We start from the raw sequence: 25,541 nt of genomic DNA on the forward strand, positions 1-25,541 counted from the left end.
AGGCTGGGAACCCATGAAGGACAGGGACACATGGATACCCCGAGCCTGGGTGGAAAGCTCTGGAGAGCCAGAAGAGCAGAGGTGGTGGGGCCAGCCCTGGTGGACTACAGTAACAGTCCCCACTCTACTCTCCTAGGGAAGACGGCATGGTCTGGACCCTCCATAATGTGTTTACACACAACACACAATATTCAGTCAAAAAATACTAGGCATCCCCAGAGAGAAGTTCCCCTGACCTAAACCAAGAGAAATCACAGATAACAGCAACAGACCCAAAGGTGACCAGACACTGGAGCTGCCTCACAAAGACTTTCAATTACAATAATTACTGAGTGCACTCAAGGCAACAAAGGAACAGGTGAGGAAAACACACGGGATGATGAAGAACTTTCCCCCAGAGAACTAGAATAGTAATTAGAAGAGAACTTGCCAGGAGTTCCACAGACTAGAAATTTTAGAAGACAGGATTAGGGAATTTGAATAAAGGAAAATGGAAAATATTCAAACTGAAATATATATATAGAAAAAGAATGCAAAATATAAGAGAGAACATTAAAGGCATGTGAGACTCAGATAAAAGGTATAATGTAAGTGTAACTGGAGTCCCAGAAAGAGAGAAGAAAAAAATTGGGGAAGAAGCAATATATCAAGAGATGATGGCTGTAGTTTTCTAAAACTGGTGAAAGATGCCATCTTACAGATTCAAGAAGCCCAGTGGACTTGTGGAAAATTTCAAAGAACATCACAGGAAAATTTCAAAGAATACCACATCTAAATATGTCATAGAAAAACAGCTGTGAGCCAAAGAAAAAGAACTTTTTAAAAGCAGCTAGAAAAAAAAAGACATAATACAGTCAAAAGGACACCAATAGTCTGCTATCTTCTCAAAAGCCAATAACAATATATTTGTATAGGTGAAAGAGGATAAATAACCACCATATATAACCTTCAAAAATGAAGATGAAATAAATTGTTGTCAGACAAGTACTGACAGACTTCTTCACCAGCAAACCTACTATATAACAAACATACAGGAAGTTCTGCAGGCCAAAAGGAAATGATTACACAGGAAAATGTAGGATTGCGGGAAGGAAAGTAAATTAAAACAAACAAAATGTATGACTGAGTTTTAAAAAACAGTGGCAGTAATATCTTACGCTGTGTAATAAATACAGACTTAAACTACAAGACAAGAAGGATGCAAAAAAAGAGAAAGTGTGTCATAGGCTGGGTTCTTCAAGAAGCAGACACTGAGACAGATTTAGACACACAAAAGGGTTACTAGAGAATAAAACCTGTGAAGGGAAAAAGGAGTAGCAAGATTGTGCAGGAGCTGTCAAACCACAATGTGGATCTGAGAAAGTCTCTGCAAGCCCAAGACTGTTTACAAGGAAAGTGCTGCTGAGCAGATATGACCAGGCCCTTGCACCACCACCTTGCTTAGTTACTAGCCAGGGGCTGCCCCACCAAGAGCATGACCTAGACTTGAGAGCTGAAATTTAACAGGTGGAGGCTGTGAGCTAACCACATTCCTTGATGGTGGGCAATGAGTTCCTTTACTAAGGAATTATAACTAATGATAAGCTATCATAGCCAAGTGGACTTTATTCCAGGAATGCAGGGGTGCTTAACATTTGAAAATTAATCAATGTAATTCAAATTAACAGAGGAGGGGAAAGGAAAAACCACATTATCATCTTGCTAGAGCAGAAAAAGCATTTGACAAAATTCAGTCCCAACCATGATAAAAACTTTTAGCAAACAAGGAACAGAAGGGAACTTTCTTAATCTAACAAAGAATTTCTACCCAAAAACAAGCAAACAAAACTACAGAAAGCATCATACCTAATTACCAAAGGCTTTTCCTCAGATGGAGAAAGAGGCAAGAACGCCCACTCTTCAACACTGCTCTAGTCAACACTGTGCTGGAGGTGCTAGCTTGTGCAGAAAGGCAAGAGAAAGAATAAAGGTGTGAGCATTGGAAAGGTCAAAATAACAACTGTCATTGGTCACAGATGACATGATTTTTGTACACAGGAAATCTAAAAGATATATGAACAAACTACTAATTAACGAACAAACGTTAGCAAGATCACTGGATACAAAGTCACTATTTTAAAAATCAATTGCACTTCTATATACAAAAGTAAATTCTGTATAAAAATTATATTGTTTACAGTAGAATAAATCTCATGAAAAATGCTCAAGACTTTTTTACTCAAAAGTATAGATAAATAGCCAGGCACAGTGGCTCACACCTGTAATCCCAGCTATTCAGGATTGCTTGAGCCCAGGAGTCCCAGACAACTCTGGGCAACACAGCAAGACCCCATCTCTAAAAAAGAAACAAACAAACAAAAAAGAGTATAAAAACATTACTGAGAGAAATAAAGGCAGGCCTTTAAGAAGGGGAAAATATTCCATAGTCATAAAATGGAAAGTTCCAAAATAAGACAAGACAATTATAATATAGATTATTCCTTATCTGAAATGCTTGGGAACAGAAAGAAGTATTTGAAATTTTGAATTCTTTTGGATTCTGGAATATTTGCATTATATATACTTACTAGTTGAGCATCCCAAATCAAAAACTTGTAAATCCAAAGCTCCAATGAGCATTTCATTTGGGCAGCATGTCTGTATTCACGAAGTTTCAGTTTTTGAAGCATTTTGGATTTTGGGATGCTCAACATGTAATATCAATTCTCTTCAAATTGAACTATAGATTCAATGCCATGCTAATCAATATCCCAGTAGGAATTTTGATGGAAATTGATAAGTTGATTCTCAAGTTTACTTGAAAATACAAGGGCCAAGAACAGTCAAGGCAATCTTCAGAAACAATCACAGAGCTAGAGGACTCATGAAGCTACAGTAATTCAGAGTGGACAGACACAGACTGAGTAACAGGAGCCCAGAGCCCACAAGAATGTTTTTCACCTGATATATGAAAAAGTAACACTGTAATGCTTTGGGAAAGGATTGCCTTTTCAGTAAATGATACTGAGTCAATTAGATATTCATAAAGTAAGAAAATGACTCTAACTTCACACTATACACAAAATTAAATACTATCAGGGGTGGGAAACCTGCTGCCCTGGGGCCACAGGTGGCCTTCTGGATCCTTGGGTGAAGCCTTTTGACTGAATCCAAATTGTATAGAACAAGGGATTTGTTCTGCAAAGTCTGTATTCAGTAGAGGGGCCACACTCAGGGATCTAGAGGCCACATGTGGCCTTGAGGCCGCAGGTTCCCCACCCCTGTTAGATATATCATAATACCTAAATGTGAAAAGTAAAACAATAAAGTTTTTAGAAGAATGTCAGAGGCTATCTTTCTATCTTAAGGTTGGCAAAGAGTTTCTAAACTGGACAAAAAATTAACCACAATCAAGGGAAAAAACCAGATAAATTAGACTAAATTACATTAGGACTTTTCCTTCATCAAAAGCCACAGTGAAAAGTGTTAAAAGGCAATCCAAACAGGGAGAGGATATTTGCAAAACATGAATCTGACAAAAGATATGTATCTGAAATATATAAAGAAATAAAATATTAGCAAGCAAATAGAAAAATGAGGCAAAGACTTGAATAGTTCATAAAAGAGGACATTCAAATAGCCAATAAGCATATGAATAGCATCATCAGTCATCAGGCAAACGCAAATTAGAACCATAACCTGACACTGCAACATGCTTACAAGAAAGACTAACATGAAATAAACGGACAGCTTCAAGAGCTGGTGAGAAATCGGAACAACTGGAACTCTCTATACTCTGCTTGTGGAAGTGAAAACGCTGCAACCCCTTGGGAAAGCTGCTTGACAGCATGTCCTGAAGAATAACTACACTGCTGTTTACACCCAGCACAAATGCCCACGTAAGCTTACCAAGAGACTCACACAGCAATGTTCATGACAGCACTATACACAATAGCCCCAAAGTGGAAGCAACCAATGTTGTCTATCTACTGGAGAGTACGTAAATAAGTTCTGGAATACTTATACAATAAAATAATATCCATTGATGAGAATAAACTAATTACTACTTCATACAACAATGGATGAGAATAAACTAATTACTATTTCATACAACAATGGAAGAGTCTACATGTTGAGTAAATGAAGAGAAACACACAAAAAAATACTTTTTATATAATCCTGTTTAGATAAAATTTAAAAACAGGTAAAGCCAGTGGTGTGAGTAGTCAGGACAATGGTTACCCTGTGTAGGAAGATGTCCGTGCTGGAAGGGGCATGAAATGAGGGGACGGGGACCGGGCAACACTTTTGCTCTAAGCACTCCTTATAGGAGTGTATTCGCTCTGTGAAATGCATCAAGCTGTGTACATGCTTACAGTTTGTGTTCCATAAAAACAACATGGAACCGAAAGATGCCAAACACAAAAAAATACATAATTGTATGATTCCATTTATGCAAAGTTCAAATTAAGACAAAACTAAACTACATTGTTCAGAATGCATCTATGGAAGACTCAAAACACTCAAACACTCAACACCCAAGCAGTGACAGTCACCGTGAATAGAGACCAGTCCTCTCTGGTGGGGTGGGAGGGAGGGACACCCAGAGTGAGGTAATATTCTATTTATCTGCCAGTGGTGTTGGTTTCTCAGGAATCTGGTTTACAGTACTTATCAAGCTACATGTCTGTATTGTATACTGTGCCATATTTCACAGTTAAACCAGAAACACATTGTTTCTGTCACTACTTGCCGTAGGTGAGAGTGCAGATGGCCTTTCCGGTCGTGTCCAGGGCAGTCAGGCACGGGGCTCTGGGCTGTGTGGTGCCCCACCTCTGCAAGGCGGCCAGCAGTGACGGAGGCCAGGGACCCCCCGCAGCCAGGGGCTCCCCTTGCAGCACTGCCATCTGATTTCCCTCAGGCTTGGGCTGATTTGGATCTGGTTGCTGAACTATGAGCAAAATCAAAATTTAAAAATCAGTATTTCAGAATACCATGCATATAATCTGTTTTTAAGCATTCATATTTTATAATTCTGTTTTTTAATTCCAACTATAAAAAGCTTACAATAATTTGGTTAGATTTTTTTTTATCTTATCATAATTACAAACCAATTAACCAAAGGACTAAAGTCATAGATAATAATGGTTTTGAAATGAGGTTAGTAACAACCCACCATCCTGCTAACCACAGCCTCACATGATAAAGGAAACCCCAAGATGGTGTTTCTCCCATCCTCTGGACTGGACTGTGGCACCTTTAATGCTCACAACCCCAGTACAGCAGCAGTTAACAGCCGGGGGACGGGACCTAGTGACCTGTTCACACAGGATCACAGACAGCAGAACCACTTCAGTCTAGGCACCAGAACAACTGTCGCCATGTTGAAAGAAAAAGTAAAGTCTACTTCCAGTGGTTATATAACTAAAAGGTGCTGAAGCACTAAGAGAGACTGCTCTAAGAAGCATTCATACCATTGAACTCTGAATTTGAAAGGCACTGTCTGATTAAAGAGAGGAAACAGCATCCTAAAGCGATGTCTAGTCCTCAGGTATGGAGGAGGCTGGGTCAATCTGCCACAGCAACCCTCCGCAAGAGGCCTGGGGCTGGCGTGGGCTCTGAGGCTCTGCCAACACACTCGAATGCTGTACTGATTTGTTTCTGGTTTATACTCCTTTCTGCTTCTTGCTAGTTTTCTTTTTAAAAAATAAATCCATATACTTTCTTTCTAACTATACTTTTCATTCATAAATGAAAGGCTAAGATTCTAAAAAGGGGCCAAATCTATGCTGAAAATTGAATACTTTAAAACCATGAGAAGACAAGAATTTCAGATTTAAAAGTTTAAATAAAAATTTAAATAATATAACCTTAGAAGTGTTTTTTTTTTTTTTGAGACAGTGTCTCACTCTGTTGCCTGGGCTACAGTGCCATGGCGTCAGCCTAGCTCATAGCAACTTCAAACTCCTGGGTTCAAGCGATCCTCCTGCCTCAGCCTCCTGAGTAGCTGGGACTACAAGTATGTGCCACCATGCCCAACTAATTCTTTTCTATATATTTTTAGTTGGCCAATTAATTTATTTCTATTTTTAGTAGAGGCTGGGTCTCACTCTTGCTCTGGCTGGTTTCGAACTCCTGACCTTGAGCAATCCTCTCGCCTCTGCCTTCCAGAGTGCTAGGATTACAGGCGTGAGCCACTGTGCCCAGCCTCAGAAGTATTTTTTTTTTTTTTTTTGAGACAGAGTCTCACTTTCTTGCCTAGGCTAGAGTGAGTGCCGTGGCGTCAGCCTAGCTCACAGCAACCTCAAACTCCTGGGCTCAAGCGATCCTCCTGCCTCAGCCTCCCGAGTAGCTGGGACTACAGGCACGAGCCACCATGCCCGGCTAATTTATATTAGTTGGCCAATTGATTTCTTTCTATTTTTATGGTAGAGACGGGGTCTCGCTCAGGCTGGTTTTGAACTCCTGACCTTGAGCAATCCACCCGCCTCAGCCTCCCAGAGTGCTAGGATTACAGGCGTGAGCCACCTCGCCTGGCTTAGAAGTATTTTTATGAAGTATTTTTATGAATCAACCACTGGACCTGATGCCTAGAGAAATGCTAAATCACTTTAATATGAGCAACAGATTTTCTACCTGCTCAAATGAAGCAAGTAATCCTGTTATTCTAAATTCACAATTACAGAGTGACCAGAGAGTCTGGAAACAGAGTATATTACTTCATTGTGTGACAGGTAACATGATGGCAATAACCCACACACGATGCACATTTGCCTGTGTGTTTCCGGACTTCACAGCCACCCTGCTCACGCAAAACAAAAGCTCAAAGTCAGACAGACAACTCTTACCTTCCAATAGTTCCTCAAAATCATCCACAAAGAACTCCTTCAGAGGAGGGCGCTTTGGCCTCTTTAAGGTGTTTAGAAGCTGCTGGATCTTGGAGGACACTCTACTGTTCACGGGGACACCTGTTACAGGAAGGACAGAAGAACACTGAGTCCAGGATGCATCACACCCTCTGGAGAAGTGGACACAGGCACAAGGCCTGAGGACAAACTGCACGAGTGCAGCAGAATGCACAGATCCAGCCAGGTGCCAGCTCCATGAAAGAGTCATTTTGGAATTAATTCATTTAATGGCATTTATTGAATGACTTCCAGGAAGTAGGACTTGTTCTAAGCTAGCAGTATTTAAAGTGGTCTGGGGACCCCAGGAGTGCCCAAGGCCCTTCTATGGGAGCTCATGGGGTCCAGACCATTCCATGATAATGCTGAGATGTCATCTGCCTTTTTTCAGATGCTTATGTCACGCCTGCCAGAAGAGAGACTGGCAGCCAATTCATCAATAAAGCTTGCTTCAATAAAGCAAGCCAATTCATCTCACTAAATATTTGCTGTTTGGGAAATTTTTTGGTAAGTATACATTATTTATGTTAACATGTAATGAATTTGTTTTTATTTTTTATTTTATTAGAGACAGAGTCTCACTCTGTCATCCAGGCTAGAGTGCAGTGGCATCATCACAGCTCACAGCAACTTCAAACTCCTGGGCTCAAGTGATCCTCCTGCCTCGGCCTCCTGAGCAGCTGGGACCTCAGGCCAGACAGCCACACCCAGATAATTTTTGTATTTTTTGTAGAGATGGGGTCTTGCTGTTGCTCCTGCTGGTCTCAAACTCCTGACCTCAAGCGATCTCATCTCAGCTTCCCAGAGTGCTGGGATTATAGGCGTGAACCACTGTGCCTGGTCTTGTTATTTTTAAATGTATTAATAAATATTTTTTAAAATTTAGTTTTAATTTCTAATTGGTAAATATCAAGAAGACCCACACAAACTAAAAGCTCTTTGTCCTCAGTAATTATTAAGAAACATTGTTCTGGGAAATGGAAAGTCAGCAAACAAGATAGATAAGAGTCTGCCCTGAAACAGTTCACCATTTGTTGAGTGAAACAAGCAAAAACCCTGTAGGGAGCACTGCTGTAGAGGAGCCCGGCCCCTGAGCACACCCACCTGCAGGTAGGGAAGGTTCACGCACCCACCACCTGCTGCGAGGGGGCAAGTGACACCATAATATCCTCTCACAGCGTTTTTCCCTCTAGTAAAGACGTCAGTCTAGAATCAAGTACTGACACCCTTTTAGTCCCCTTTAATGTGGAACATTCCCATAGCCATTCTTTGTCCTTTATGACCTCGACATTTTGAAAGTACAGTTCTTGTCTTTTTCATTAAGTAGAATGCACCTCACTGTGAGTTTGCTTAAGAGCTGCATTCCCAGCTGGAACACTACCAGAATATCATGTCCAGAAACACGTGATGTCACCTGCCTTGCTGCAAAGCTGATTTCAGCCCCAAAGTGTTGTCTGATTTCTCCACTGTATTGTCACTGTTTTTTTCTGTGTAACTAATAAGCAATGTGTGAGGATATATTTCAAGACCACGTGACTATCCTGATCCTCATCAAACTTTCTCTCTGAATTTTACAGCCATCGATCATTCCTGCCAGAACCGATTTGTACTGCGATTGTCCCAAAATAATTGTCCAACTCCAGCACTCTATTTACATTTTCCAGTCAGCACTTGGCATTCTTATCTAGCCATCCATCTGCAAGGACTTATAGATTGCTGCCATGGCAACTTTTTATAAGTCATTATGATTCTTTACTATTTTGATGCACAAATTGTCCCAGATTTAGGCAGTGGGTGCTCCTGCAAGTTGACAGGTGACATGCCCCACACCTCATCCTTTTTTTTAAAGCACTGCCTGAAATCTGTCATAATGTAAAGAAAATGTTTCAGAGTCATTTTACGCTACACTGTCCCTTCCCTAGAATCAACCATTTCTCCAAGGAACCCTAGTCTTCTGAGGGGAGAAAGGTATTGAAGATGAAGGTGCAGGCACTGTGTGTGCTCCTGGCTACTGCAACGTCTATGCTTTGTTTAGCAGACAGAGCTAAAAAGTATACACACATATAATACACACACACACTCACACACTCACACATATACACACACTCCTACCTATGCAATATACATGTGCACGCAGGTAAGCATAAACAGACTCATATTCACATATCAGAAAGCATGGGTCCACACCCATACTTCCAACCTCAGTCTGCCCATGGGTCCTCTCTTGCCACCCCCATTCACGTCCACAGTGAGAACCCTGGCTCCCACCAACATCAGTTTCCCGTCAAAGAGAATAAGCTATTTTACATTCCCACCAATAATGGATAGTTCTCTAACTATGAAAAAGGTTGAACATTTTATATAAGAGATACCTTTACATGTCTTTTTGTGAACTATCAGTTCACGGGTTTTTTTGCCTTTTCCCCCCCTTTACCAGGAATCAGCAAACCTTTTCTTAAAGGGCTAGATGGTATATATTTTTGTCTCGCGGATCACACGATATCTGTCACAACTACTCAACTCTGCCACTGCGGCATGAAAGCAGTCACAGAAGATATGTGAAAGGTGGCATGGCTGTGTTCCGTTAAAACTTTATTCACAAAAACAGGCTGCCAGGCTGTGTTCCGTTAAAACTTTATTCACAAAAACAGGCTGCCAGTCCATGAGACTAGTTTGCTGACCCTGATCCATCTGATTTGGGGTATTTTCCCCTTGTTTTTTTTTTTTCAGAGACAGAGTCTCACTCTGTTGCCCGTGATTGAGAATCATTGGCGTCAGCCTACCTCACAGCAACCTTAAATTCCTGGGCTGAAGCAATCCTTTTGCCTCAGCCTCTCGACTAGCTGGGACTACAGGCATGCGCCACTATTCTCGGCTAACTTTTTTTTATATATTTTTAGTTGGCCAGCTAATTTCTTTCTATTTTTAGTAGAGATGGAATCTTGCTCTTGCTCAAGCTGGTCTTGAACTCCTGAGCGCAAGCAATCCACCTGCCTTAGCCTCCCAGAGTACTAGGATTACAGCTGTGAGCCACCACACCTGGCCTGGCTTTCTTGATGGTATTATTTTACCATGCAAAAGATTATTTCATGTAATCAAATTCATCTAGCTTTTCTTTTATTGCATGCAGATTTTTATTCATATTTTAAAGTTTTTGCCTATAACAAGGTTAAAGAACAATTCGCCAATTTTTTCCTTCTATTCTTCATTCCTTACATTTAGATATCTGATTCATTTGGAGTTTTTCCTTGTCACCGTGTAAGAAAAGAATGTAATTTTAACTTTTTCTGAAAAGCTTCCCTCCCAATAACATTTATTAAAATGCCATCTTTGCCACACTGAGGTAGAGGTAGTATATTATTTGAAGGCATGCAGTGATGAGATGAAGATGCATACTGCAAATCCTACTGCAAGCACTAAAAAATAGCAGAGCGAAATAGATTGCAAAGAAAATTTAATTAAATCAATAGAAGGCAGAAAAAGTGGAGGGGAAAGTTAAGGAAATTAACAGATGGGTGAAATAAAAATGTATACATATTTTAAGTGAGAGTGGGAGACAGAGAAAACAAATATAACAGGGTCATAGATGTAAACCCAACAGTATCACTAATTACACTGACATAAATGGCTCAAACATTCTAATGAAAAGGCAAAGACTGCTTAAAGTAAGAATGAATAAAATGATAAACATAAGAAATATTTTAAATTATAAAGACAGGTACAATAAAAATAAAAGGATGAAAAGATTTACATGTAAACACTACTCATAAAATAGTTGAAGATACTAAAATAATGTCGAAGATTTCAGAACAAGAAATATCACCAAGAAAAATTCTATAATAATGAAAGGGTCAATTCATTAAGACATAATAATCTTAAATAGGTATAAGCCTCATAACACAACTTCAAAATACATGAACAAAAACTGACAGACTAAATGAACAAACTGACAAATCCACAATTATAGCTAGAAACTCCAACACCTGTCTCGTGTAGACAGAAAATCAATAAGGATAGAGAAGACTGAAACTAAAGTAACAACCAAGTAGCTATAACTGTCATTTATTTTTAAAAATCAACCCACAAACAACAGAATAAACATTATTTTCAAGTGAACTCTCACCAAAATAGACCATGTGCTGGTCTATATAATATATATGTATAAAAAGTTTTAATAAATTTAAAAGAGGATAAATTATATATATAACAAACATATCTGAATATTTGGAAATCTGTTGAAATTAAATAATGCACTTCTAAAAAAGATGGGTCAAAATTGAAAGCATAAAGGAAATTTTTTAAAATCTGGAACTGAATATTAAAAATGAAAAGAATGTATCAAAATATGTGAAATGCAGTTAAAACTAGAATTTAGAAGGATATTTAAAGTTTTAAATACTTATGTTAGGAAACAAGAAAGGTCTAGACCCAATGACCTAAGAATCACCTTAAGAAACTAGAAAAAGTGCTAGGCACAGTGGTGCATGCCTGTAGACCCAGCTACTCAGGAGGCTGAGGCAGAAGGATCACTTGAGCCCGGGAGTTTGAGGTTGCAGTGAGCTGTGATCATGCTGCTGCACTCCTGCCTGGGTGACAGACTCCTGCCTGTCTGTTTAAAAAAAAAAAAAAAAAAAAAAAAATCAATGTGGAACCTAAATGAAATGGACAAATTCCTAGAAACACAAAATATACCAAGACTAAGTCACAAAGAAATAGAAAATCTGAGTAGACCCATATAGCTAATTAAGAGACTGAACAGTAATCAAATCTCTCTCTCTCTCTTTTTTTTTTTTTCTTTGAGACAGAGTCTCACTCTGTTGCCTGGGCTAGAGTACTGTGGCATCAGCCTAGCTCACAGCAACCTCAAACTCCTGGGCTTAAGGAATCCTTCTGCCTCAGCCTCCCGACTAGCTGGGACTACAGGCATGCACCACCATACCCTGGCAATTTTTTCTTCTATATATTTTTAGTTGTCCAGCTAATTTCTTTCTATGTTTAGTACAGACAGGGTCTCACTCTTGCTCAAACTGGTCTTAAACTCTTGGGCTCAAACAATCCTCCAGCCTCAGCCTCCCAGAGTGCTGGGATTACAGGCGTGAGCCACAGCGCCCAGCCTAATCAAGTATCTCCTAACAAAAAAAAGCCTTGGGCTTGATGGCTGGTGAATTCTGCCAAACATTTAAAGAAAACTAGCCCCAATCCTTCTCAAACTTTTCCAAAATATTGAAAATGAGGGAACATTTCTAAACTCATTCTATGAGGACAATATTCCCCTGCTACCAAAGCCAGACAAAGGCATTAAAGAAAACTATAGACCAATATTCCCTACAAACATTGGCACAAAAATCCTCCAAAAATAATAGCAAACTGAATTTAGCAGCACATTAAAAGATTACACAACATGACCAAGTGGAATTTACTTCTGGATTGCAAGGATGGTTCAGCATTTGAAAATCTGTCAATGTGATACCTCACATTAACAGAATGAAAGGGAAAAAACAAATATGATCATCTAAATTACCGTAGAAAAACATCTGACAAAATTCAACACACTTTCATGATAAAAAATACTCAACAAACTAGGAATAGAAGAAAACTACCTCAGTGTAATAAAAGTCACATATGAAGAACCCAGAGCAAATATCACACTCAATGGTGAAAGACAGAAAGCTTTTCTTCAACGCTCAGGAATAAGATAAGGATGCCTGCTTTTGCCACCTCACGCCAACATAGTAACAAAGTCCTGGCCAGAGCTTTTAGGCAAGAAGAAAATGAAGGGCATTCAAACAGGAATGGGAGAAGTAAAATTATCTATCTGCAGATAACATGATCTTATATGTAGAAAACCCTAAAGATTCCACAAGAAAAACTGTAAAAGAACTAATAAATGAATTAACAAATAAGATACAAAGTCATCATACAAAAATCAGTTGTATCTCTATATACTAACAATGAACATCTGAAAAGGAAATTATAAAAAGTTTCATTTACAATAGCATTAAAAATAACTGACTTAACCAAGAAGGTAAAAGACTTATAAAATGACAACTACAAAAGATTGCTGAAAGAAACTAAAGAAATAGATAAATGGATATACATCCCATGTTCATGGATTAGAAGTCTTAATATTGCTAGGATGTCAACATTACTCAAAGCAATCTATAGATTCAACATAATCCTTATAGAAATCCCAATGATGTTTTTTGCAGAAATAGAAAAACTCATCTAAAATTCATATGGAATATCAAAGAACCCTAAATAGCAAAAAAAAAAAAATCTTGAAAAAGAACAAAGCTGGAGGACCCTCATACTTTCTGATTCCAAAACTTACTACAAAGCTATAGTAATCAAAACAGTGTAGAGCTGGGTGCAGTGGCTCACACCGTAATACCAACTACTTGGGAAGCTGAGGCGGGAGGATCACTTAAGGCCAGGAGTTCAAGACCATCCTGGGCTACAGAGAAAGACCCTGTCCCTAAAAAGATGAAAAAAAAAAAAAAAAAAAGAGCCAGGTTTGGTAGCACATGCCTATAGTCCCAGCTACTTGGGAGGCTGAGGTGGAAGGAGCACTTGAGCCCAGGAGCTCAAGGCTGTAGAATGAGACCCCATCTCTTAAGAAACAAAAAACAGTGTGGCACTGGCATAAAGACAGACATATAAACCAATGGAATAAAGTAGAGAACCCAGAAATAAACCCTTGCATATATGGTTGAGTGATTATAGACAAGGATGCCAAGACCATTCAATGGGGAAGAGACAGTCTTTTCAAAAAATAGTGCTAAGAAAACTGCACATGCAAAAGAATGAAGATGGACCCTTACCTCTCATCATATACAAAAATGAAATGGATCAAAGAGCCAAATGTAAGACCTAACACTATAAGACTCTTAAAAGAAAACATGGGGCAAAAGCTTCACGACATTGAATTTGGCAATGATTTCTTGGACATGATAAGAAAGGCACAGGCAAGAAAGAAAAAAAATAGACAAATTTAACTTCATGAAAATTTTAAAATTTTGTAAATCAAAAGACACTGTCAACAGAGTAAAAAGGCAACCTACAGAGTGGGGGAAAATATTTGCAAATAATGTATCTGAAAAGAGATTAATATCCAAAGTACACAGAGAATTCCTAAAGCTCAACAACAACAACAACAAAAAAATCAAGCAACCCAATTCCAAAATGGGCAAAGGATTTGAATAGATAATTCTCCAAAGAAGATATGCAAGTGGCCAATAAGCCCATAAAAAGAGCTTAGTATTACTAATCATTAGGGAAATGCAAATCAAAACAAGGTATCATCTCCTACCCATTAGGATGGCTAGTATCAAAGAGCCAGAAAATAACAAGTGTTGGTGAGGATGTGGAGAAATCGGAACCCTTGTATACTGTTGGTAGAAATGTACTGTGGAAAACAGTGTAGTGGTTCCTCAAAACATTACCATATGATCCAGTAATTCCATTTATGGGTGTGTGCCCCAAAGAATTGAAAGTACAATCTTGAAGAGATATTTGTACACTCATGTTCACAGCAGCATTGTTCACAATCGCTACAATGTGGAACCACCCCAAGTGTCCATCAACAGAAGATGAATAATCAAAATGTATTCATATTAATACAATAGAATATTATTCAGCCTTAAAAAGGAAAGAAATTCTGGTATATGCTAGATGAACCTTGAGGACATTATGTTAGTAAGCCAGTCACAAAAAAACAAATACTGTATGATTCCACTTATATGAGGTACTTATGAGGTACTGTATGAGGTACTTAGTCAAAATCACAGAGACAGAAAGCAGACTGGTGGTTGCCAGGAGCTGAGAGGAGAGAGAAATGGGGAATTAGCATTTATGGGTAGAGTTTCAGTTTACAAGATGAAAAGAGTTCTGGAGATGGATGGTGGTGCTAGCTGCACAACATTAAGAATGTATTTAATACCACTCAACAGAAATCAAGTAGGTGGAAGGGGGGGGAGAAAGGGATGGGTAAATTCATACCTGAGAGGTACAATGCATATTATCTGGGTGAAGGACACACTTATAAATTTGACTCAAACTGTACAAAAGCAAATTATGTAACCAAACCTGTACACCCCCATAATATTCTGAAAAAAAAAAGAATGTATTTAATACCACTGAACTGTACACTTAAATATGATTAAAATGCTGAATTTTATGTTATATGTATTTTAACACACCAAAAAATTAGGAGGAAACTCAATTAAAATAATTTACTATTTTGAAAAAACAACAAAAGAAAAATTACATGATCATTTTATTAGGTCAAAAAAATCATTTGACAAAAAGCATGATAAAAACTTTCAGGAAAATTAAAGAAAAAAGAGGAGGCTAGGTGTGTGGTGGCTCATGCCCATAATCCCAGCACTTTGGGAGGCTGAGGGAGGAAGATTGCTTCAGGACAGGAGTTCAATACCAACCTAGGCAATATAGCAAAACCCCATCTCCACAAAAAATTTAAAAATTAGCTGGGCTTAATGGCACACACCTGCAGTCCTAGCCACTCAGGGGGCTCAGGCAGAGGATCACTTGCACCCAGGAGTTTGAGGTTACAGTGAGCTATGATCCCACTGTACTCTAGCATGGGCAACAGAGCAGGACTCCGTCTCTCGGGGAAAAAAACAAACAAACAAGGGAACTTCTGCAACCTGATAAAGGACATCTATGAAAAACCTGTAGCTAAGATCACAATTGAAAAATGAAAAAAATGAATGCTTTCCCCCTAAGACTGGAAACAAGGCAAGGATGTCCACTCTCAACATTTCATTTTTTTGAGATAGAGTCTCACTCTCTTGCCTGGGCTACAGTGCCACAGCCTCAGCCTACCTCACAGCAACCTCAAACTCCTGGGCTCAAGCGATCCTCCTGCCTCAGCCTCCCAGGTAGCTAGGACTACAGGCACGTGCCACTGTGCCCGGCTAATTTTTTCTATTTTTAGTTGTTGAGCTAATTTCTTTCTATTTATAGTAGAGACAGGGTCTCACTCATGCTCAGGCTGGTCTCGAACTCCTGAGCTCAAGCAATCCTCCCGCCTCGGCCTCCCAGGTAGCTAGGATTACGTGCCTGGCCCACTCTCAACATTTCTATCAACATAGTACTGGAAGTCCTAGAAACTACAATAAAGAAAGAAAAATAAATAAAAGACATACAATGTGAAAAGACAATATAAAACTATCTTTATCCATAGACAACATGATCATGCATGTAGAAAATCTTAAGGAATCTACAAAAAAACACTACTAGAACTAATATGAAGTCAATATACAAAATCAACTGTATTGCTAAAGACTAACAAAAATAGGAAAAGTGTAAATACTATTTTATAATAACATCAAAAATAACATATTTTGGGATAATTTTGACAAAATATATGCAATATATATTCACTGAAAGCAATAAAACAACACTGAAAAATTTTTTAAGGATCTAAATAAATGGGGAGATATACCATTTTAATTGACTGAACTATAAAATATTGTTAAGATGTCAATTCTCACCAAATTGATCTAGAGCCTCAATAAAATACCAATCAAAATCACAGCAGGAATTTTTGTAACAATTGACAAACTGATTTTAAAATATATATTAAAATGCAAAGAAGCTAAAATAGTCAAAACAATTTCTAAAATGAAAAGCAGTTTGGACTGATTCTTGATATCAGGGTAAAAAAATGACAAAAGAAAGCACAGTTGGAAGACTTAAACTGTGTAATTTTAGGAATTTTTATAAAACCATAGTAATCATGGATATATAAGGTCTCAGTATAAGGACAGACAAATAGAGCAATGGAACAACATACAGAGCCCAGAAATAGACCCCCTCACATAAGGCCTACTGGAGATTTTCATTAAAGATGCCAACAAAACTTGGTGGAGAAAGAATGGTCTTCACAATAAGTGATGCTAAAATAATGAAATTTTCACATACAAAAATGTTAACTTTGATTCGCACTGCATACTTATGCTAAAATTAACTCAAAATGGACTAGATATCTAAATGTAAAACTTAAAATTTATTCTGGAAGAAAATACAGGAGAAGACATTTGTGACCATGGGTTAGGCAAAGATTTCTTAGATATGACACAAAAGCACAATCCATAAAAGAAAAAACTGGTAAAATGAATTTCATCAAAATTTAAAACTTCTAATCTTTGAAAGACACTTAAAAGAATGAAAAAACATGCCGTAGAATGGAAAAAACAAACAAACGATAAATCTGAGAAGGAACAACTTGCATCTAGCGTATATAAACAACTCTCAAAACTCAGTAAGAGCACAAACACAGTAAAAAAACACACACACACACATATATATATATAAAATATGTTTTTTTTTAAACATAGGCAAAAGTTTAAACAGACACTATTCCTAAAAAGATATACTGATGGCAAATAAACACATAGAAAGATGATCAACATGTCATTCATTAGGGAAATATAAATTGAAACTATAATAAGATTCTTCCACATATCTATTAGGATAGTTACAATTTAAAAAACAGATAATACCAACTATAGGAGAGGATGCAGAGGACCTGGGACTTGCATCACAAATGGTGAGAATGTAAAATGCACAACCACCAGCCTTCTACTTCTAGGCACTGACCCAAAAGAAATGGGAGTGCACATCTACACAAAAATGTGACTGAGACTGATTATTCATAGCAGTTTTATTGTCATGGGCCCAAATCGAGAAAGAATCAAAATACCTAACAGGTGAATAGATAAATAAACTATGGTGTATGCGGATAATAAAATACGAGTTATCAATCAATAAAAAGCAATGAACTATTGACACAAGAAAATAAATGAATCTTAAAATAATTATGCAGAGTGTCAGACACCAGATAATAAGAGTAAATACTGTATGATTCAATTTATATAAAATTTTAGAAAATGCAAACTAATCTATAGTGTCTGAAAGTAAATGGTTGCCTGAAAGGGTGGGGCAAATCCAGAAAGAGCCAAACAGAGGGCTTACCCATGAGCACTAGGACACTTCTGGGAGTGCTGAGTACATTCACTATCTTTTTTTTGAGACAAGTCTGGCTCTGTGCCCAGGCTAGAGTGCCATGGCATCAGCCTAGCTCACAGAAACTTCAAATTCCTAGGCTCAAGCAATCATTCTACCTCAGCCTCCCAAGTAGCTAGGACTATAGGCATGCGCCACCATGCCCGGCTAATTTTATATACGTGTGTGTGTGTGTGTGTATTTTTTTTTTTTTAGTTGTCCAGATAATTTCTTTCTATTTTTAGTAGAGGCGAGGTCTTGTTCTTGCTCAGGCTGGTCTTGAACTCCTGACTTTGAGCGATCCTCCGGCCTCGGCCTCCAGAGTGCTAGGATTATAGGCGTGAGCCACCACACATTCACTATCTTGTAGTGATGCTTTCATGGATGTACGAATACCTTAAAATTTTTTAAATTGTACACTTTAAACATGCACCATTCATTATATGTCAATTACACTTAATTAAGCTTAAAACATGTCTAACCAACATATAGCTTCTCATGCTGCCTCAGCAATTTTCTTCTGCATCTGACAAGGAGATGAAAGACTGCACTAAATTGGACACATTGTTTAGGAGGATCACAATACACAGCAAGGTCCTTGATCTGAGCTCCTCTGAATTTTTCTGTGACTTAAATTGGTACTTTGGGAAAAAATTTAACGTGATTCTGATAAAAGACACTGAAAACTGTTTCAGAAAGAAATGGTATAATGAGGACATTGTGAAAATCCCACTGACGTCTCTGAGCCTGCACCTGGTCAGCCATGACATCTGTTGTGACAAGTCTAAAGGCTGCAGGACAGAGTTAGAGGGACTGCTCTGCGGCAGGTGCGGTCCGTGTGTTCACACTGACTGCCACGCAGCATCTAAATGAAGAAGCTTCCCAGCGACTGACTGACACTGGTGGCTGGCTTATCTGTGCTCTGCTGTTTCAAAACGAGAAAGAGGCATGCTCACCATCTGCCGTTTCCAGGACGCTCCCGCCGCACCCCCGAGGAACACCTCTCACAGAAGCCACCTGTGGACGCTCATAGTGCGAATGCTCCACGAGGCCCGTGGTGACGTCGGGAGGGGCAGAGTGAAGATCTGCTTTTGGAAAACACCCAAAAGGAAAGTGGCCGTAAGTCACACAAGTATTAAGCTGCATTCAAACCCCATTAGTCTAAAGCTTCACTAGCTGAGTTCTAAGTGAGATGTGTGGTATTCTGATTAATTCCATTTTCCTGGCTGAACAAAGGCATACTGGGACCCTGTGCACTCCCAGATGTGTTGTGTGGAGATCTGTGTGCACAGGTGACTCTATTTTCAACTGCATCTAGACTGAACACCACCAGCTAGAGCAGAGATAGGTGCGGAGTAAACCACAGCAGGCTGAGGAGAGTTTAGTTTAGAAATTCCCTCTCAAAGAAGCAGAAACAAATCTGAAATCAGTTGTCATTGGAACGATTTTTGTTACATTATAAACAAACAGGAAGACTCCCAACCCCCAGAAAAGTAGGCTGGAGGCCACACCTTTGCAGGCTTCAAAGAATAAAACTACAAAATTTAAACTGTCCCCACTGCCAGTTAAAAATATCTGCAAAACTAAGAGACCACAATCAAATTCTTAAAGTGGAATATATCAGTGTAACATCCAAAGAGACTACATCAGATATAGAACATGTTTAAAATTTACTGTCCATTGTCTGAATGTACACTTTTGTGTTTAATTTTCATGGTACACCACACTGATCTGTTCAGAATGCTGGCTGACTGTAAGTTGCTATGAGAATTATCGTCATAACTGGGTCTAACCACTAGGAAAGGCACCACGTCTGTGTGTCAGAAATTGTGCTCCATCCCGACACTGAGTGCACAGACACTTGTCCACCTGTAGGAATCCACACTAACCTATGTTGGTGGCAGCTGCTGAACTGTTTAACAAATGTGCCTGCCAGACTCACTGTGGCACTTTAACACCTTAAACGTTCAAATTCTGATCATCTATCATCTCATCAACCTATGTACAATACAAAGTAAGAACTTTTCAGATATGTAGAAAGGTGAAGTTAGTTATATGGAAGCAAAACACAAACTTGCTATTCATACAGCAGAATATATGTTCTGGAAAAATCTAAAGCTTTAATGACACAGTTTTCACAACTCTTGAAAAAGCTTGATGCTGATCAGATCAGCATTTTAAAGTATATCCATCAGGAGGTTCTTTAATTTAAAAAGAAGTTTCCTCACTTTTCCAAATCTAGCAAAAAGAATAAATGATTTTAAAAGTACACATGGAAAAACAGGAATGCATGGTAAGTTACACATTACAAAGTAGTTTCAAAATAGCTGCATAAAAATAAACTATATCAAAATAAAAATGAACTGCTATAAGTACTGCTTTTACATGTAGGTATTTTTAATTATGTCAAAATGTTTAATATATTTGATTTCCTTAATCCAAAAGCAAAAAAAATATATTTTTAAAAATTACCTTTACCTATTATATTCTATGTCAAATTTTTTGCTTAACATATTCTGCCTTTTCCCACAGTTCTTTTCTTAGTTCAAAATGAAGAATTATCTAGTTTAAAAACTAAAACAAAGGATGATTTCTAGAACAGGGAGAGGGAAGTTGAATATTTTGAAATTTAGAAATTCAAATCAAATATGTCCAGCAAACATTTAGCATATGAAAACTACAATCTGTAGTAAGGTATTAAATAGAATCTGAGTTAAGATTTTTAAAAATTTTACCAGAATTAAAATGTCTATGCTAGGACAAGCAAATGAGAAATGAAAAGATCACTACAGATACATTTGCAGAAGTTAGGCATCAACATGGGTAAGAAACCTATATTTTAATATTTACAGCCAGGTCCTTTTCAGAGAATGAAAACATCTAATTCAAACTCACATTAGAGTTAAGTGCTTTGTTGAAAGACACCCCACAACCACTGGAAAGCTGAGAGCCGTATGGTTAAACATTTTGAACTGAGGCTAATTTTTCATGCCAAATATGCTTTTATTTCCAACACACCAGGAGACAGTGTTCAGACGGTTTCCAACGGCTGACGACCTGAGACTACAGCTGCTCCGCCTGCCTTCCCACACCACCTCACCGAGGAGGAGCTTCAGGAAGCAGAGGTAAGGGAACAGAACATTAAAACATCACTGGTTTCCTCACACTGGAGTCAACTGCGTATTTCTATCAAGTTAAATCACCGTGATGAGCAGAGAAGGAGAATCAAGCTGTGGGCTGTAAACCTCCTTGAGGAAAGGAGGGTGGCAGCCTCTGGCCATAGGCAGGACACCCGGGAACGCTACAGAAACAATTAGGTAGGCAGTCTTCCAAAGGGGCTTTCCCATGGAAAATGCTGCCTTCTCCTGCTGCCCTGTCAGTCTTGGCAGTTCCTCCATGAGCCGGAAGCAGGGTGTGTAGGCAGAGTGAGCACCGTGAGTTTTCACCTAGGACTTATGTTGCAGGAGAAAGACGCATGTTCAACAGAAACACGCAGACTTCATGCATTGACTCAAACGAATAAAAAGTGAAGAGCAACAGTGATGTGCTCCACAGAGGATGCTGAGACAGAAGCCATGGGCCACTGAACATGCCCGGCTGGCCCCCAAATCCAGACAAACCAAGTTTTACACAGGTGACCAAGGTGACCAAGTTTTACACAGAAGTAGCACAGCACATGACCCCAGTGTGGCCTATGGGGACCCCACCACAAACACCAGCCTGTCATGGGTGCACTGCAGGTGCTGTTTCACTTCTGGCAGAAAAGCAACTAAAAGCAAAGAAAATAAATAGGAATCAAGAAAACTGGTATCAGCCCTGACTTCACCACTAAGCCATCTGTGTAATCTCAAGCAAATTACAATCACCCAATTTTTTGTCCTCCTTACTCATCTAGGAAAAAAGGAGGCATTTAAGGTGAGTCTTTAGTAACACTGACTGTATTTTAAGGTACGAGTGCAAGAATGTATGTGGGCTTCACATGCCAGCTACATATGGCTAACCACACTACTATTTTTGTTAATACATAGGATTTCCAATAATGAGAGGCCTGCATTTTTTTCTTTTCTGAGATGAATGTAATTCAAAGGATTGAATGATTTGGAAACGATCCATAAATCTCTATGAATAGTTCTCACTGACATCTTTCCAGGCTGAATGGTTATCTATCCCGATATCTGGAGGAAGAAGGGCCAGGCCATAGATGCAGCTCCAGCCCTCTGCCTCAGAACCCCACCCAGGGGCAGAAACCACTGACAGCCCTGCAGCTTTAGACAAAGGCCCAGAGGAAAGGCAGAGACAATCGAGGGTAGCCAGGTAAAGGGTGACAGTCACGACCACCAGCAGGTATGTGTACTGACCACCTGCCCTGCACCTGCCACCCGTGCAGCCACGAGAGCAGAAAGGGATGACGCAACATGCAGAACCACCACACACGCTTCTGGGGGAGGCCTAGGGGAGGCCCACATGCCACGAGGACCTAGGACTGCTAAACTACTTTGTTACCAAAAGGACATTTTCCAGATGAAAAAGAGGTGGGTCTTGATGGGGAAAAGTTTAGCAACAGAGCCGTACTGTCCAAAAGGCCAAAGATTTAATCTAGATGACCCATCAACCAAATATTACCCCTGTTCCTTGCAAGTGCAATTTTAAAGCTGAAAATAGGTCAATGTCGCAGGCAGATGAACCATGTGAGATATCTGGGCTGCGTGACCTCAGCCGCTCAGAGAGAGCTCAGGCCTGCAGCTAACTGTTCAGGGAGGCACCACCACTCAGGGGCTCTCCACCTGCTCTGTGCAGAGGAACGGTGCTGCTGCCAGGGCCCAGCACCTGTCTGTCCTGGGCACTCTCGGCTCTGTTGTGCTGGCGCGGAGGCCACGGCAGCTCGTTACTGACCTATGTGGGCGTGGGCTGTGAGGCCTGCGAGCGCGGTGGCAGAGGCGGCCCCCGGCGTGGTGGCGGCACTGGGAGCAGCAGCCGGTCTCCCTCCCGGGTGAGATGAGGTGGAGGATGCAGAAGATGAGGTGGACGAGCCCTGAACAACCCGGTCGAGCCAGGGCTCGACGCTGGGATGGCTCTGGAGCGGAGTGGAGGTGAGTCGCCCGGGTCGCCGTAAAGAGCCCTCATCTTCTGAGGCAGACGATGTGTCTGTGGTTAAAATAACGATGACAGGCATGATGTAGGGATGAGTTCAGAGGAGGCAGGAGTTCCCACGTGCACCAGAGTCTCCCAGGCCTGTGCGTAGCTTCTGTGCACCTGGCACAGCTCTCCCCAGATGTGGCCAAGCAGGGACCTCAAAGGGAGTGTCGGGAGCCATATTGTGGGGAAAACAGCTCCACAAGCCCCAGTGCCCCAGAGAGAACTCAGCCATGGGGCACCACATGCCAGGCGTGAAGACAGCCTCTGGTCTCCTAAACAGCTTCAGCGCAAACCTCACTGGTCCCCGGCTGCAAGTGTTCTGTGGACATCCAGCGCTGCTACTGCACATCCACCCTGAGCCCCCATATTCCTCAGGGTGAGCCAGCATACAAGCCCCACACCTCGGGAGGCAGTGTAGGCACAGTGACCATGGTGGCCGTGGGAGGGACCATGGCCCTGTCCACATGTGTCCTCTCAGGGGAATCAAGTGAATTATCTCTAGAAAGAATTCCTTCCCTGAGACAACTGCTTAATTAACTATGAATTAATGTTCTATCAAGTCAGCACAACTGTGTGTTTTATTATGGGTTTTATAATTATTAAAAAAATATTCTACAAGTGGATAGTGTCTATAGCTGTACTTAGTAGAAATAATAATTTGACAGCTACTTCTAAGATTTTTTTTAATAATAAATGTCTTTTTTTTTTTTTTTTTTTGAGACAGAGTCTTATTTTGTTGCCCAGGCTAGAGTGAATGCCGTGGTGTCAGCCTAGCTCACAGCAACCTCAAATTCCTGGGCTCAAGCAATCCTACTGCCTCAGCCTGCCAAATAGCTGGGACTACAGGCATGTGCCACCATGCCCGGATAATTTTTTCTATATATTTTTAGTTGGCCAATTAATTTCTTTCTATTTTTAGTAGAGACAATGTCTCACTCTTGCTCAGGCTGGTCTTGAACTCCTGACCGTGAGCAATCCGCACACCTCGGCCTCCCAGAGTGCTAGAATTACAGGCGTGAGCCACCACACCTGGCCTAAATGTCTTTTTTTTTAAAGGAAGAAACTGTTAGCAAAACCACTGAATCACCTTGTAAATACAAGTGCATTTGTTTTTTACTATGTAGTAATTCCAAATGCATCAAACCAAACATGAATGTCACTATTTTGTTACTTAATAACACAGTAAGCAGCAATAGAAGTTCATGGATGTGAAGTCATTAGATATTACCAACATCTTGGAACAATTTAACAGGAAGCGTAAAATACAATACTGCTGAAAAGAAACTCCACATAAAAGTTTTCATTTCTAATGATAACAACAATATGAACCAGAAACTCTCCAAATAGTCTTATGTCCCATTTAAGTCCTGGTAACAACATATTAAATAATATGTAGTAAGATGAGAATAATTTAAAATTCTTAATTTAAGAAGCCTTATCATTGCACTAAGTGCTTATTTTAAGTTCTTCTCTTTACTAAAAGACATAAACAGCATCCTAGTAATAAATACTAAAATCCACACAAAAAAGCCTGTAGAAAGCAAGTATCTATTTGGGGAAGAAAAATACTGTGTAGACCACAGGTTTTTAGGTAAGAAATTTTCACATCGATAAATACTTTTTTTTTTAGACAGAGTCTCGCTTGTTGACCAGGCTAGAGTGAGTGCCGTGGCGTCAGCCTAGCTCACAGCAACCTCAAACTCCTGGGCTCAAGCAATCCTTCTGCCTCAGCCTCCCGAGTAGCTGGAACTACAGGCATGTGCCACCATGCCCGGCTAATTTTATATATATATTAGTTGGCCAATTAATTTCTTTCTCTTTATAGTAGAGACGGGGTCTTGCTCAGGCTGGTTTCGAACTCCTGACCTCGAGCAATCCGCCCGCCTCAGCCTCCCAGAGTGCTAGGATTACAGGCGTGAGCCACCGCGCCCGGCGATAAATACTTTTAATCTGCAAATTTTCCAAATCTATACCACAGGCCAGAAGGATATTCTAACTCAATGAACAATAAATACTTTAACATCAGTCCTATGAAACACCCATGAAAGCCGTTCCTGACACTGTTTCTCAATACCTGGAGGGGTGTAGGTTTCCACAGATGAATGTACAAGAACAGAGCGTCTTTTCGAAGGCATAGGCATCTTCCTCTCTTTGTATTTGGCCAAAGCTGCTTGCACGGCTTCAGTGTGGATATCTACATAGAAAGAAAAGCAGTAAAAATACTTTTTACAAGATTGATTCTGAAATAACAAATTAAGTTTCATGTTTCTGTTTGTTTTCATTGGGTATAAGAAGAATAGAAGCTCTGCTTATCTGTCCATCAACACATGTTGGTTCTAGATTCCTTTAAATATTCTTTTGTTTGTAGATTTGATTTTGGAACCATGTAAATATGTCCATAGTCACAAATCAAAACTAAATAAAAAAAATTAATCCCCAAATTTGAAAATAAAGTGAAACAAATGAGCCTCAATGTATATCTAGCTGTTGGCT

The 25,541-nt window shown here is 39.7% G+C and overlaps 1 protein-coding gene across 5 annotated transcripts in view; it reads right to left on the minus strand.

The window, feature by feature from the left end:
- DIP2A (disco interacting protein 2 homolog A) overlaps positions 1-25,541 on the minus strand; it is a 119,945-nt gene that overhangs the window by 46,427 nt on the left and 47,977 nt on the right. For 2 of the 5 annotated variants that reach the window (XM_020284795.2, XM_020284793.2), the window contains exons 4-8: positions 25,123-25,242; positions 22,806-23,057; positions 18,869-18,997; positions 6,828-6,947; positions 4,733-4,930 (exon numbers count right to left, since the gene is read on the minus strand). In XM_020284795.2, coding sequence (XP_020140384.1) covers positions 4,733-4,930; positions 6,828-6,947; positions 18,869-18,997; positions 22,806-23,057; positions 25,123-25,242 — 819 coding nt within the window. Of the gene's footprint in view, positions 1-1,845; positions 3,180-4,732; positions 4,931-6,827; positions 6,948-18,868; positions 19,001-22,805; positions 23,058-25,122; positions 25,243-25,541 lie in introns of those variants that run through there. The other 3 variants (XM_020284794.2, XM_020284792.2, XM_075997006.1) reach the window with 2 other exon arrangements.

Source organism: Microcebus murinus, chromosome 1 (assembly GCF_040939455.1).
Source record: "Microcebus murinus isolate Inina chromosome 1, M.murinus_Inina_mat1.0, whole genome shotgun sequence".
NCBI lineage: Eukaryota > Metazoa > Chordata > Mammalia > Primates > Cheirogaleidae > Microcebus > Microcebus murinus.